The 17,026-nt window shown below is 30.0% G+C and overlaps 1 protein-coding gene across 1 annotated transcript; it reads right to left on the bottom strand.

The window, feature by feature from the left end:
* Positions 1 to 1,169: 1,169 nt before the first annotated feature.
* LOC25490007 (homeobox-leucine zipper protein HAT9) lies at positions 1,170 to 2,998 on the bottom strand. The gene is made up of 3 exons (XM_013606377.3): positions 2,365 to 2,998; positions 1,935 to 2,014; positions 1,170 to 1,751 (listed from the first exon to the last, which is right to left on the bottom strand). Exons 1-3 carry the CDS (start codon positions 2,869 to 2,871, stop codon positions 1,424 to 1,426), a joined length of 915 nt encoding a protein of 304 aa, XP_013461831.1. The 5' UTR covers positions 2,872 to 2,998; the 3' UTR covers positions 1,170 to 1,423.
* Between the last annotated feature and the right edge of the window lie 14,028 nt (positions 2,999 to 17,026).

The following is a 17,026-nucleotide window of genomic DNA, read 5'->3' as shown; positions in this document are numbered from 1 at the left end:
GTTAAAGAACCATTTTTTTACTAGATACATAGAACTAGATTTTGCACTTAGAAACATTAGTTATGTCATAACTCATAAGCATGCATGTGTCACGCACTTTGTGTCCTTCTTGAACATCATATGTAAATCCGGCACTAATTAAGGTTGGGACTCGTCCACTTCAAACACAATAGGAGTTGCTTTCTCAAGAGATCGAGTAGCCCTATAACTTTTTTTTCTTTTATGTTTGTTTTCTCAAATATTATACCAAAAAAAAAAAACTGAATCTTCAAATTATTACTAAAGGAAATAGTTGAATCTCCAAATTAGTTTATTTCTAAACCAATAAAAAGAAAGTTTATTGATTAAAAAGGATGAAAAAGAGCAATTTAGTTCGTATAAAATAAATTGAATTTTTGAATTAGCACTTGTTGTTGATTTTTTTTTTTTTACAATTAGCACTTGGTGTTGATGCATCTTGTTCATTCTCTAGTCCATACAAAAGATGACGGTTCTATTTGACCTTGTACGAGGCAATACGACGTTGGACTTATAATTATACGTTTAAGAAACCCCGAATCCTATTTTTGTCGGTCAATAGAGTGGCAAAAACCATCTAAAAATCCACAGGCACAAAAAAAGATTTTGAATTCGAAAACAAGCATAAGATTTATCTAGTCTAACAATCTTGCTATTTTCAATTAAGTTAAACTTTACATTAAAAAAAAACTATATATTATTACCACACCTTTTTACTCAAACCATGTTAATTTTTATACTAGTCACTAAAAATTTTATATTTTATTTTAGTCATTAAGACTATATCTGATTTTGCATTTGGTCCTTATTATTGTGTTGTTTTATTCTATGCAAACTTTGTTCGTGTTGGAATTGGTCCCTGAAATTTGTTGTAATATTTACTATGGTTTACATCTTTTATATGAAAGGACTAAAGTCAAATATTCTATGCATCAAATGATCAACTCCATTATAATTAAATGTTGCAAGGACTAAACCACAACAGCAAGGAACAAAAGCAAAATGTAGTATATTTGAAAAGGCGAATAACAAAAAAGTATTTTTTTAGGAGTTAAAAGCAAAAAACCTAAATGCATATTTAAACAAATTTTAAAATACATCCACGAAATGAAAATAATTGCAAGAACATAATTGTTACCATACTTTATGAGTGGCACAAGGATCAATTTTAATTTGTAGACGGTAACAATAGTAACTAATTACAATTTATAAACATTGAGATTCACATAATCATATGAAGTACACCACATAAGCAGCACGTACGTGATGAGAAAACTTGATCAATCCGATCATTATATTCAATCGGCTATCATGAATTACATTATATATTACTATCCAATTAATGAGTAGTGTATGCAAAAATCATAAGAAAATGAAACTGTATTCATCTAGCCTCTCTAGCTAGCTAGCTAGCAATAGTTGCAGAAGATTGGGTGAACGTATAGTTATTATTATTTGCATAGAAGTGAATTTGGGCCTTTGGGCATAGAATCAAAGCCGTGGTGTGAGAGGAGCCATTCTCATCGCTGGTGCCGGTGCCGGTGCCGGTGCAAATTCTTTTACAAGAAGGGCAAGCTGTAAGACTGGCAACCGGAAGCTGCATGTAATTATTTACGGTTTTCATGGACTTAAGCTCTTTCAACTCCTCTTCCAGCCTCCTGTTCTCTTCTGTTAGAGTTTCATAACAATGCTTCAGTGCCTCACAGTCCACTTCTGTTTGTTTCACCTTTGTCCTGCATATATTATATCTTAATTAAACATGATTATTACATATAAGAATTTTATTTGTATGCACCTACGTTGTGTAACATGCATTTAAACAATAAAAATATTAATAATATAAGTATTATTATCTTATGATCAATAAAATAAACATGGAGATCAGAGAATAATGATTGTAAATATAGAATTACAACCTTGCCCTCCTGTTCTGAAACCACACCTCCACTTGTCTCGTCCCAAGATTCAGCTTGCTTGCCAATTCTTGCTTTTGCTTCTGATCATATATGTCAAAGGAAAATGAGAAATCAAACCATTCATGACTTATATACTGAGTAATGAATATTTTTATCCACCTATTTGGTGACAAATATCTTTTTCTCTTTTCTACTAGTCTAGAGAAATAAAAAAGAAGATAGAGGGTAAGAAGGTAATATGAGTACGAGAGATAAAATTTTTCAAAAGTTGTCATAAAATGGTTGTACAAAAACATTTCTCTATTATGTAGTAGGGTTAATTACAACCTTTTGAATTTAGTCCATATAAAAACTTAATTCAATTTAATTATAACTAATTAATTCTAACCAAGTAATTAGTTAATTTAATGAAGAATTTGAAGATATATACCGGATTGAGAGTAGAATGATCTTTGAAGGTGTCCTCCAAGACTGCAGATTGTTCTTTGGTAAGCCTAAGTTTCTTCCTAATGGGGTTATCATTTACATCATCAACATCAACAAATGAAATCTTCTCTGGCTCATGGACTTCATTTCTCTCCCTCTTGATGCTATTAGAGGAGTTGGAAAATGAAGACATCACGCTAGTAGAATTAGAGGCACGTTGATGCAAATTATAAATAAAATCATCCGATTCAGTCTTTGTTGTAGTAGCTACTTGATGATGAATATTTCTCTCATCAATATTATCAGCAGCTGATCCAACTCCTAACGTAAGAGAATATGGCTCTACCTTATTACATGGATCCTCCTCCTCTTCCTCCTTAATCTTCTTGCTTTGTTTATGTCTTTGTTCATGGAGGCCAAGACCAAGACCAAGACCAAGACCAAGACCAAGAGAAATATCAAAATTCATTGTGTTCATGAGAATGTTTGAATATTTAAATATTTGACGCATGTATGTATTGCTTGCGCTCTTATGTAATGTAAATCATCATCATATATATAATGAGCAAAAAGAAGGTGCGATTATGCGAGTGTGGTAGATGACCAAAGAATGGAGAATGAATGAATATAATTTATGATTGGGTGGGGACTCCTTTATCTATTTATTAAGCAACAATTTTGGAATAATTGTCATGATTAATGCAATACTACATATTCTAGAATGTAACATTTATAAATCGGTCATGAATAGACTAATAATTTAATTAGTTAGTTAAAATGTAAACTCTGAATATTCTTTTCAAACTCCTTCCACTATAATAGATTAATTATTTGAATTTAATTTTTTTTAATAACATAGATGCTTCTTTCAAAAAAAAACTACTTTGATGCTATCATCGATCGATCAGTAAATAATATTTTTTATTGGATGTCAAATTTAAAATTTTAAAATAAAAACAAGTTTTTGTAAGAAAAATAATAAAATCATATTTCTTTCTATTTTGTTGAAATCATAGAAAGTAGGAGATATAGCATCGTATAAAAATATTCCTATACTCGAATATTTAAAATCTCATCTCTCTTTTGACAAACAGGTTGACCACTAGAAACTCTCTTTCTTCTTCCCCAAGCTATAAATATTATACCTATTCTCGAATATTGTTAAAAATACGTTTTTTTTATTGTATAAAAAAAAAAAAGTATATATCATGCTACATTATAAAAAAAATTCTCCCCAAAAAATTAATTCAAAAATCGATTTGATATGCTACATTATAATGTTCTAAATATGTTTGAATTTTTCTTTTAAAAGTTTTAAGATAATTAATCAAATTGTGTCTTAACATATATACCAAAATTACGTACAATTTTTTTTTTGTAGAGACTAAAAAAGTAATAAAAATCAAATGAAGATTAAACTTAGACAATCCTCATTTTGTAACGATAAAAAATATATGGCTTAAATGCTCTTTTGATCCCTTAACTATTTAATTGGTATCGCTTTGGTTTCTTAACTAAAAAAAGATTGTTCGAGGATTTTAAGTTTTTTTTTAGTCTCGTTTTGGTCCCTTCTGTTAGGTTTCCGTTAGGGTTTTAAAAAAATGTTAACTCCTGGACACGTGTCACCTTGTCATTGGCTCTGAGTTTTTTTCTTTTTTTTTACAAAAAAAATTATTATTTTTTAAATATATATATATATATATATATATTTAAAAAAAAAATCCCAAAGTCAATGGCAAGGTGACACGTGTCCCAGAGTTAACACGTGTCACCTTGTCATTGGTTCTGGGAATTATTTACAAAAAAAATAAAATAAAATATTTAAAAAAAAATTAACTTTTTTTTTATAAAAAAAATATATATTTTTTTTGTAAAAAAAAAAACTCAGAGTCAATGACAAGGTGACACGTGTCCACACTTAATGTATTTTTATTAAAACTAACGGAAACCTAACAGAAGGGACCAAAACGAGACTAAAAAAAAAATTAAAATCCTCAAACAATCTTTTTTTTAGTTAAGGGAGCAAAGCGATACTAATTAAATAGTTAAGGGACCAAAAGAGCATTTAAGCTAAAATATATTTAACCCTAAAGAAATCAATAATAAAAGATGGAATGTGATTGAAAAATTTGAAGACTAGCCATAAATAATGTCATTCTTATCAAAGCATGTTAATTGTGGCACCATTTGATTCACGAAAATAATTAGAAGCGCTTGAAGAAGAAAAACATACGTTGGTGGTTTTAGTTGAGAGGCACCCATCAAGAAAGCAAGTAGAAATGACAAGTGAAAAACGAAAGCAACATCATCTGGGAAACATGTTTCTTAAGATTTCAAAACAAATAATTTATCCATGTTTTTATCCACTCTTAATATTTAATTTGCATCAAGAGTCCATCTAGAACCGTCATCATGAATTCTACTTTTCTTTTTAGATGATGTGTTTCGGTGTTTAGCTACTTAATTTGTTGTATCTTGGGAACCAAATACACTAATTAGTAGTATATGTTTACCAAACTCATTTGTTTAATTATTTGCATTTCCCATCAATCGCAAGTTGCTTGAGATCAAAGTCAACTTTGGATCAGTGATTTGTTTTGATTTCTCAAGGATCAGAAAGAGACTTCCACTATATATAATTTGGAGAACCAGAAACTCCGCATTAACCATTTGGTAAGAATTTCAATGTTACAAATTATATATGATATTGAAAATCAATGAAAAGTTGAAAGAATGGGTTAAAAAAACACCAGCTGGTAGGACATAATTCAATTAGAAGAATCATGATTGAGCAATTGAAATTGAAGTGACGAATAACACTAAACTATGTGAAGTACTTTTTCCCTTTTAACTGTTGTGTAGAATTAAAACTTTATATAAAGGGTTTTCTAAGATTTTTTGGACGTTTCAAACAGTAACTAATAAGGTGAACAAAGGATTTTCTATCATTAAGATGTATATTGTAATATAATCTCTAAACAGACAACCTTCTTTGCACGATTAGACAGATATTGACTTTAAAAAAAAAAAAAAAAAAACATTATTTCAACCAAATTATGAATAATTGGGATACCGTGTCTTGCTGGTAACTGAGTACTAGAACTATTAGATGATGTGTTTTGGTGCTAACTCATACTTGCAAAGTCAATCAATTTAAAAGGTGGAAGTTCTTTTATAAGTTCTTATAAGGTCTTGTTTTTTTACTTACGTCAGTTATTTTTAGGTGCAATGCAGTTAGAAAATTGATTTTTTTTAGAAACGTTATTTTATTTAGCCAATAATATAACTGTTGATGTCATGTCAACTAGTGTCCTGCTGCCGGATCACTCTAAGATTAAACTTTACAATGTTACAAATCAGTCCTCATATAAAATATTAATTACTTTTGATTTATTAACTTATTTTATTTAAAAGGCTTAATTGCACTTTTCCCCCTATCTTTTGCTAATTGTGCGATTTTGCACCCCCACTTTTTTTTTTGAGCGATTTTGCACCCCATCTTTTTCCCCTTTTCTGGTTAGATGGACCTTCTTGTGTATAATTACACTTTTGCCCCTATCTTTTTGCCAATTGTGCGATTTTGCCCCCTCTTTTTTTTTTTTTTGGAGCGATTTTGCACCCCATCTTTTGCCCATTTTCCCCACTTTTAATGATGATTTCGAACAAAACACAATTGGCAAAAGATGGGGTGCAAAATCGCTCAAAAAAAAAGGGGTGCAAAATTCGCATAATTAGCAAAAGATAGGGGAAAAAGTGCAATTAAGCCTATTTAAAATTAAATCATTTATTAATTATTCAAAAATTAAATCATTTTTAATTATCCTCTTTCTTCTTCATCTGCAGAAGGGGATATCGCAAACTTTTCATCTTCATCGTCTCCTTTGCCTTATACATTTTCGTTCGTCTTTTGGGCTTTAGTCTCAATTGAATCAAATTTTCACTGAATTATGTAATTCTGGATTAAGTGGTTCGAAACAGAAAGAACGAGCAGATGGTTACTAAATGACTGTGAAGATCAATTTGATTAAGCAAGAAGGTTTTAGAGTTCGAAAATGTGAAAGGTATGGTTGGTGTTGGAGCAGATGAATTTTAGAGTGAATGGTATGAACAATATCGATCTGATGAAGATGATAGGGATAAAGGAAGTTGGAATGTTTTACCAGATTTTGATGCAAATGATTTTTTATTTACAGAATAAAATAATAAAAAAAATGTTTGATTTTGATTTAATCAAGGACTCAATTGCAATACGTAAAGATATAATGACACACCTTATGGCAAATGTGCAATGCACCATACACAAATATTCAATGGTTGGTCATAAGATTAACTTCATCGAAAAAGTCATTCTCATAACTTCAGTATAGAATTTTCCTTTTTCTAATAAGAACAAACAAAACCCCTTTATCAAATAGTGATTGAGTTCAATTTTTTGATTTTTTTAAAAACCGAACGAGTTCAAATTTCATCACTCAAGATCTCTATTTCATACTTCTGCATAAATGATTCAAAATTTCATATTCAACTTTAATTATATGATTCAATATTTATTCAGTTTTAACACACTTACACACTATTTAGCTTCATGAACTCTTATATTGAGGTATGGCTCTAAGAGATCATGATCTTGATCTCACACTTGTAAAGCTAGATGTTATTCTTGTTAGTATTAGCCGTCTTCATGATAATGACTTAAAGGGAAGTGTATAGCAGTGTCTTAATTTTTTTTTCTTTCTTACATACAATAGTTTAAATTTGAAGTATGGATGTTCTATGCGTGACATTGATGCTGATTCTAAAATTAAATTTCATATTCTTCTAGACATCTTGTTCCCAGTCGCTAGCTAGCCAGCAAGTTGATGAAGAAAGTAAAAGGTATGTACATATTGATTCCTTTTATTTCGTTGTTTTTCATAGATGGCAATAGATAAGTGGTGCAACGTTGACAAGGGCAAGACAAAGAGTAGGTGGACTAACCAATAATTTGGCATGATTGGGTACTTGATTCTTTAGGAAGATTATGATGATGACTATGAAGAAGCGTAGAAGTTGGCAATGATGGAGGTGATGAAGGTAGAGACAAAGTGTTGAAGATAAGGTATTTTTCGATTTCGAATTTTCTAGCATCACGATTTTCAAGCTCGATATTATCTCAATTCAATGGTCGTCAATACACTGACTATTTTCGTGTATTGGAACAATACGTTTCAAATCAAGTTATCAAGGTTAAGGGACTAAAGACTGTTTTTGATATATTGTCCGTTTTGAATTCAATGTTGCCTTTACGATTTTATTCAAAGATGTTTCGTTATATTGAAGTGCGTGAATATTGTATATAAACTAATTTTAACCTCAATTTCTAAACAATGTTGGAATATTTTGGAGCACCAGAACATTTATTATTGATGAGAATCCGAATTAGTAATTTGTATATATGTTCCGGTCTTTAAGGCCATTCCACTAGCGGGAATTTGGGTTTATGCTCTCTGTTAGGCTTTTCCAAGTCCAATCTTTTCCTTATATTCTTTACCAATAGTACATGTCAACAAAGCCACCACTTTTGTCTGCATTTAGAATTATAGATAGGCTTGATTTTGATTGTAATTTACGTAATCATTTTGCTGCACTATTGTCGTTCATAAGCTAGTATCTAGTTCCTTCCTCTTTGGATTCATTCCCTCATTCGCTCATTGAGTAACACAGGGACAAGTCAATGCCACTAGCAAGTACAAGTAGCAACCAACTTGTCTTATTCACTTTTTAGGGAATAAGGGCATGATTTATGTTTAGAAAGAAAAAAAAAAACACGTTATATATATACACACACATACATATTCTAGCGTTAAATAAGTTTTTTCGTCCTTAAAATTGTAGCGTAAGTGTTTAAATTATTTAAGGAATGTCGCGTAAGTGTTTAAATTCTTTAACGAATGTAGCGTAAGTGTTTAAATTCTTTAAAATTTGTAGTAACAATGTCTAAATTAATTTGATTTTCAGATGTGGTATGATGGGGAGTATAAGTGTATAAATGCAGGAAAAAATGTGAAAGAGCTTGGTAAGTCGGAGGATGGTTTGAGGTGGTTTTGGGATCCTACATTGTTTGATATACACCGGGTATTCTAGTGTGACTCATGTCATGGTACGTGCTCTCTACGAGAGGTGGCACACGGGGACCAGTAGTTTTCATCTACATGTGGGGGAGATGACGATCACTTTGGACGATGTGTATAATCTCTTCCACATTCCTATTCAGGGCCACATGTTGGACCATGACGCGGTAATGGATCGGGACCGTGGGCTTGATTTGATGATTAGGTTGTTGGGCATGTCAGAAGTTGATGCTCGTGCTGAGGTTAGAACTGAGTCTGCTGGTCATATAAGTTATCCCACACTGAAGCGACTTTATGAAGCCCACCTGACAGAGGCTAGACGGCTGGAGGACCCGCATACGAGGGAGGAGATGCAGGAGAGAGGCAGGAGGAGGCAGTGGTGTGTGGAGAGTTTTCTTCTATATCTCGTCGGTAGTGCGCTGTTCACTAACAAAACGAACAAACACATCAACTTGATATATCTTGATTGTATGGCGGACTTGCAGGTGATTGTGAAGTGGTCATGGGGAGGGATGACCTTAGCTTACCTGTACGATTATCTGGATGATTATGTTCGTTTGAATAACAGAACAATGGCTGGTTGTACGACTCTTCTTATGGTAATAATTTAATATTTATGAAAACTAACACCCTAAGCAACCTACATTGCATGTAAATAAGAAGAAAGGTACTTACCAGTGAATTAATTGATGAAATTTGGATGATTTTCGAGCAAATTGAAGTTTGGGTGATTTTTGGTTATATTTGACAAGTTTTGAATGAGTTGATGTAACCAGAAACTGGAGGTTTCTGCGTTCTTCTTAAGATACAATTCACAACGGCAGTTAACTACCGCTGGCTTCAGCGACAGTTAACTGATGTCGGCTTCCTCAACGGTAGTTAATTACCACTGGGGCTTTTAGTTAATTTTCATGTGTCATTGTGATGTTATGAATATTAGAAAAGTAATTTTCAACATGGTAAAGGCTTAAGGCCTAAATAGTGGCTATTGGTTTCGACTTCAATCCTTGATCCAACAAGAAATGTAGCAAGCTTGTTCCGATAAATTTTATCCAACACCCCCAACAATTATACTCCTACCCCTGTAAACAATAAAATATCTATTTTACCCATTTTAAAATCACACTCATTCATCCTTGTAAATACTCAAATTTCTCTTAATTTTGTCCCTTCTTCGTTTTCCTTTTCCAACACGGCATATAACTATTGAAACTCATCAAAATCATCTCAAGATTATGTATTTCTTTAATCCATTTGTATTATTAATTCATTTTTATGGAAACTCATCAAAATCATCTCAAATTCATGTACTCTGTCCGTTCTAAAATGTAAGAAAAAAATTCACCTTCTTTATCCCAAAATGTAAGTAAAAAAGACAAATTTTTATCCTATTTAATCTTGTTTTTATTTTTAAAAACCATTTTTTTCAAGAATTTATTTGCTTATTCTCATAAATTAAATGCAAATTACATTCAATTTTCTCTCTCTTCCACTTTCTCCATAATCAATAGCCAATGAAAATGGTTTTTACATATTCCCATGAAAATGGTGTATTATAACTATACTCCAAATTCTTATGTTTTAGTCTTTTTAATAAGTGTGATTTGATTTTTTTTCTTATAATTTAAAACGGAGAGAGTATTTCATGAATCCATATGTGTTTCTCTCAAAAAAAATGAATCCATCTGTGTTATTAATTCATTTTCACCGAAAGTCATCAAAATCATCTCCAGTTTTTTTTTTTTTACACATTTGCATAATTAATTCATTTTCACTAAACTCATCAAAATCATCTCAAGATTGTGTTTTTGTTTTACCGATTTGCATCATTAATTCATTTCACTGAAAGTCGTAAAATCATCTTAAGATTGTGTTTTTTTTTTTTTACCGATTTGCATTATTAATTCATTTCACTGAAAGTCATAAAATCATCTCAAGTTTGTGTTTATTCATTATTAATAGAAATTTACGCTCTGTTTTTTATGGGGTTGTTGTTATTGCTGTGGCTATAACAAAGAGTGAGTTAAGAACCACGATTTTAAGCAATAAGCACTATATGGTGATTTTTTTTTCAAGCTTTTGGTAGCTTATTTCTATGTTTTTATTAGCTTAATAATGGAAATTTTTTTCAAGCCTTCTGGTGTGGTGAGATTTTAAAAAGGGCTAAAATCAGTATTTTTTTTATCCTTTGTAGGGGTGGAGGTATAATTATTGAAGTGTAGGGTAATTTTTTTTTTCTTTCTATCTTGGCACTGAAGCCTTGTCTCTTCCGTGGCTGTGTGTCTCTTGGTTATGCGCCAAATATATTGATTTATGAAACTCGAGTATGTCTCCTTTTGCAATTTCTTTTCACACCTTGCTAACTTTTCAAGCCCTCTGAATTTTTCATTTTACCTTTGTTCGAACTATACAAGCTGAAGCGTGTTTGGCATTTTTTGGATTATAAAATCCTAACCACGTTTAATCAGTTTTACTTGGATTCAACTCAAATTATTAAAAAGACACAGTTTATAATAACATTTATTAAAATGACGTAATTTATAATTGACAACAAAATTTATCAATTCATCACATTTTATTAATTGAACATGATTTCGTAATATATTTACGTTGACACGACACTATGCATTACAAAAGGTTAGCAACTAAAACTAAATATGAAGTACAAGAAGATGAAGGTGGAAGGAGAGAGAAGGTTTGTCATCCCTTTCATGTGCCTTCAAAATAATTTGAGAACACAAGATGATGGGACATAAGAAGGTGGGAATTGAATCGAAGGTGGGAATTGAATCGAAAAATCTTAGATCCAAACATATTTGACATATAAGTTGATGTTATACACAATTCACTTTGACCATTCATACTAACCTTATTACCACTTCTTCGAATTTCTATGTTGACTCTACGTATAAAAGGTCAGCAATGAAACCATGACATCCTAACCCGTTTTCTTAACAAAACATGAATTAAATATGAATTTTTAAACACTAAAAATTTAAAAAAAATTATATTTAATTCATGAATAGTTAAAAAAAAACTAATTTTATTGAAAGATATTCACTTAATACTCGAAACATTTTTAGAAATTTTCATTCAAAAATATAAATTCTTAGACCAATGCTTTAAAAAAATTATTATTTTCATTCAAGTATTATTTTCATTCAAATAAATACTCTAAACATTAATTTGAACATTGTCACTTAGACCAATGCTTTCAAAGGAATTATTTTTATTTTTCAACATAAAGAATATTACATTTCTATCTTTCTCGAGTGCAGTTTTGTCTTGTTATGTATTGTTATGTCTGGTATTTATTATTTTGCTAAGCAAACACATCTTAAAATTATGTTTGGATGGAGAGTTTACACAATGGTGGGTGCTTTATTCATTTAGCATCATATTAAATAGGCACTTCATTGTGGAGTATAATATATGAGTGGCTATGGAAGGACCCTCTCTCTCTCTCTTCATTTTTCATGGGTCACATTTAATAAATTTTAATAAAATAAATAAATTTTGTTGAAATGTAATGATAAAAAATTATTTGTAGAACTTATTTAATAGTAATTTTTTTGAGGTGCTGGGTTGGAGAAAATTGATGTTTATTAAGTATTACCGTAAAATGAGTGATGTAGACATATAAAATTAATTTAAGCACACAGTTTAAGGTGCTCTTGTGGATGGTCTAAGAAGCATAAAGAGAGGATGATTAATTTTTTTTTGGTCAAGTAGCCTAGTGGCTAGAGAAATTCACCTTAAAGATGAATAAGTGGGGTGTCCGGGGTTCGAACCCCAACCCCTGCACATATTGTGCATTATCCCTTACCAAATGAGCTAAGCTTATGGGGGGAACAGAGGATGATTAATTTAAGCACACAGTTTAAGATGCTCTTACGAACACGTTAAAATATGTATTCAAATGGATTAAGTGTTTTATTTAAAAATGAATTAAACGTTATTGATGTACTATATATAATTAGTTATCACGTTTTTTTAAGGAATAATTATTTATCACGTTTTTTTTTGACACAATTTATTTATTTATCACGTTGTAATTTTAATTTTTGCAAAATACTCTCTCCGTCCGTCCTAAATTATAAGCAAAAAAGAAAAAATCACATTTATTAAGAAAACTAAAACATGAGAATTTGGAGTATAGTTTTTTGCATTTTCTTTGAAAAAAGTTTTATAGGAAGATGTAAAAACAATTTTCATTGACTATTGATTATGAAAAAAATGAAAGAGAGAAAAAATTGAATGTAATTTGCATTTAATTTTATGAGAATAAACAAAAAAAAATCTTGAAAAAGATAGAAGTTTGTCTTTTTTATTTATATTTTGGGACAAAGAAAATATGTTTTTTTTTGCTTATATTATGAGACGGAGGGAGTACTCTCTCAGTCGACATTGCTTTCCACATTGAATCTATATCTATATTATATAAAATTGCAAATGTTTTACACATTGATCTTTATTAAATGCTGCTTTTCTAATAGGCTCTCTACATATGCATTGTGCCACTTGGCAAATGATGATTAAATTTCCCAAATTTCATAACACATATATAAGGCAATGTTAATTGGCAAGATTAAATTTTCCATTGGCCTTTTCTCTATTCTCATTTAAATTTGTTAATTTTTTTTTTATTTGATCAAACATAAAATAATTCACACAACTTCTTTCAATTAAACATTGCATCACACATTTTTCTTATACTTTGACATCATTGTCTCATTCTAACTTTAATGTAAGGTCCTTAAAAAAAAACTCTAATGTAAGGTATACAGATTTCTACATAAATAATTTATGGTTCTCCAATTTTAACATTATTTTTTTTTATCTGATTCTCAATTTCAATAAGTTGATTCTACCATTAATGTTTTTTTGGCATCATTGTCTCATTCTAAACGAAAAAATAATAAATATGATTCGTCGCAAAAAAAAAAGAGTTTAATGGTTGTGAAAATTATTTTGCAATTGGTTCTTTATTTCAAAATAAAAAATTAAATAACTCTTCATGTGGATAAAAGTTAACAATCCATGAGAGAATATTAGTGAAATATTAATTAGAATGAATCTAATTATTAGTGAAAATGACTGACAAAAAATATGTAGAAAATTATTAGAAAAACGCGTAGGCAAATATTGGTGAAAATGACTCTAAAGAAAAAAAGTGTAGCAAAATTTTAGTAAAAATTATTATAAAATTGTGTAGCAGAAGTATGCTAAAATCCTTGATTTGATGCAAGCTTTTAAAAGTATCGAAATATACTCACTAATGTATGGAGAATTTTTTATTTTTTTATTTTTTTATAGGATTTTGAAGCAAAGGGCTTCTCTCCTTTTACTAAGCATAGGGATGAAACTAGCTATCATGTTCTTATACTTTAATATGCCATAATCTTTTGATGTGTTAATGAAACTAAATATTAGATGTATTGGTTTTTTCCTAACCTTATGGGTATACCATTATATATTTGTGGATCCGTTACTATTCATTTATGTATCAAGAGCTTAATTTTGTATGAATTATCCTTATATGTATAGAATCAAAGAAAAGTTAATTGATATAAGAATTACTTACCAATTCACTTAATTGATATTTTTTTTTTCATATTCTATTTTGCATTGTTACACACACACACACACATATATATATATATATAAGAACTTTTTTTTTGAATAAACATATATAAGAACTTTGGTTACAGTCGTTTGATTATAATGTTATTACATATCACACTATCCTCATTATAAGTTTAAGTATGAGATATCCTTTAAAATATAATGTGCAAACCAACAAACAAATAAAATGAATTATCCTTATTACTTATTTATCGTTTAATAAAAATCTAACTTAACAAATTCATTCTACATTTAATTTTCAACTTGCTTCAAGTAGTTGATGTTATATGGACCGTTTTTATGTTGATGACCGGTTCATTTTTCGAAGATTGCTTTTTAGGCCCCTCCAATATCTCTTTAGGCCCCCTAAAAATACAAAAATAACCTTTATAATACATCCGGTAGTTACATACCGGTAGTGCATTTTAAATTTTCACATTTTACACCTTCGGTATGTACATACCAGAGGCACATTTACAAATTTTTGCGTTTATCGCATTATGTTATTTAAATGTACATGCTCTGCTATGTTGGAAAATTCACAAACTTTTGGTAGGGTGCATAAAATTTACAGAAATAAAAGGATCAAACTTTTCATTGAATATGACAGAACTCTAAAAAAATTATGCAGAAACAATACGAGAGAGGAAGAAGCAAGGTTTACCTTCTAAATGATTGCAATTGAGTAAAGATTGACGCCATTTGTTCTATTAATTGTGATGAAAACACAACAAAAATTGGCCAAAAAACGCAAGGTATGGAACAATATTGAAGCTTAGAAAATAACTCTTAAAAAACTGCACCATTTTATACAGATAACAACGTGGGTGGAGTACCGTATATATATACCGGAGGTGTAATTGAGAAATCGCAAAATGAATGTTCCTCCAGAACATAACTACCGAATGCGATAAACGTGAAAATTTGTAAATGTGCCTCCGGTATGTACATACCGAAGGTGTAAAATGTGAAAATTTAAAATGCACATCCGGTATGTAACTACCGGATGTATTATAAAGGTTATTTTTGTATTTTTAGGGGGCCTAAAGAGATATTGGGGGGCCTAAAAAGCAATCTTCCATTTTTCAGTTTTAGACCCGATTTGGTGCTTTAATGGGCCACACATAAACTTTTCTGTTGTATGGTTTAATATTCGTAGACGGGTTCATTTGATTGTGCATGTGATTAATGATTTTTCATTTATTTGTTAGGACTTATTAGGGTTAAATTAACTAGGTTGCTACGTTACGCATGTATGTATTATGTAAAGTTGATCTACATTGTTTGAATTTGATGGTGTAGAGACATGAATCAAACTTACCATTGAACCAATTTATTATTGGGATAATTGATTGTTTGTATTTTTTTTACTAGCGTTAATTTCTTACTATTTGTTAGATTTATTTTTTTTATAACAAAATTCATGGTTTATCATTTATTATTTTTAGACCCGGGTTGGTACTTTAATCAATAACATGTAACCTTTCTTGCTATATGGTTTCATTTTCTGTGCACAGGTTTGCTGGTTTGCGCCCGCGATTAATGTACGCGGGTCGCTAAACTTCAATCATAATCTTCCTTTTTATCAATTGACATGAGTTACCGTTACAATTATTTAAAATTTTAAATTTTTTTTAAGGATAAAATTTGATTTGATTTCCAAAATATTTTTAAAAAAAATCGTATTTTCGATTAGCTTTAATTTTCTCTTACATATGCAGATATCAGAGGGTTGAGTTTTTGGGTTAAAAAATAAATAGAGTTTTTGATCTATTTTTATAGTAACACAAAGAAGAAAGGGACAAAAAGTCTAAACCTTCTAGGTGAACACAAAATGACAAAATAAAAATAAGACTTCTTTGTAATGTTCCCTTTTCTTCCCTAGAATTTTAAGGTATTATTGATGTATCAATTCCGGTCCTTAATATAAGAAACAAAATAAAAAATCACCAAAATCAATATAATTATTAATTTTTTTTTGTTGAAGAAACTAAATTAGCCCATCCAAATCGACAGCAGAGAGAATCGAACTGAGACTTTGAGGAGGAGCACACTCCTAGATCCAAAGCCAATACAACTAGACCAACACCAATATGATCATTAATTAATGTAACTTTTTAGATATTTTTACTAATATACCCTCATAAAAAAAATACACCCACTAAGATTAAAAAGAGAATAATTAAATGAAGGATAAAAATGTCTTTTAAGTAATAACTATACCTTAAAAGATGTGACATTTTCTTATAAATAAAGCCACAATTTTTTTAAAAACCCACAAGAAATATTTTAAAAAATATATGTTATTTAATATATACAAAATAATTTTTGGAAAAACATTTCTCGTGCAGGGCACCGGTCTCAGACTAGTAATGTTAAAATCACCAATAAATTTGAGAAACGTAAGACATTAGTATGTTAAAATGTTTCCACATTGAATAATCTTAGAGTAACAACAAGGATGTGGATCGACGTGGATTATGCAATGCAGATTTTTTGGATAGGTACTACTGCCAACTATGATCGAGATGGGCTTTCTTTGTATTCATGATCTTCATTCATGTATTTCGTAGGCGACACATACTCATTTTTTTAAATCAAACATCCTTATCTCCTAGCATTATTTGAATTTAATAACTACAGAAGACATATAATATTAACATATCAGATAACGTAGTGGGTATTAACTCATCTACCATATTATCTATATGCATTACTTTTTGTCAAACACGGTCTTAATATCTTTAATTAACATGCCTAAAGTGTCCAATAACATAACATTTAAAAAAAAAAACACGTTTTCAACAAATTTGAAGTTATCTATTGTCAATTGTGTTTATCATTTTTTTTTTTTTTATTATCAAAATAACACTAATATATATAATTAAATAATAATACATGCTCCTCCCGTTTATGAAGAATATTACAACA

Source organism: Medicago truncatula, chromosome 3, assembly GCF_003473485.1.
Source record: "Medicago truncatula cultivar Jemalong A17 chromosome 3, MtrunA17r5.0-ANR, whole genome shotgun sequence".
NCBI lineage: Eukaryota > Viridiplantae > Streptophyta > Magnoliopsida > Fabales > Fabaceae > Medicago > Medicago truncatula.
The sequence above is the reverse complement of the archived record's forward strand: the minus strand, read 5'-3'. Positions and strand labels throughout refer to the sequence as shown.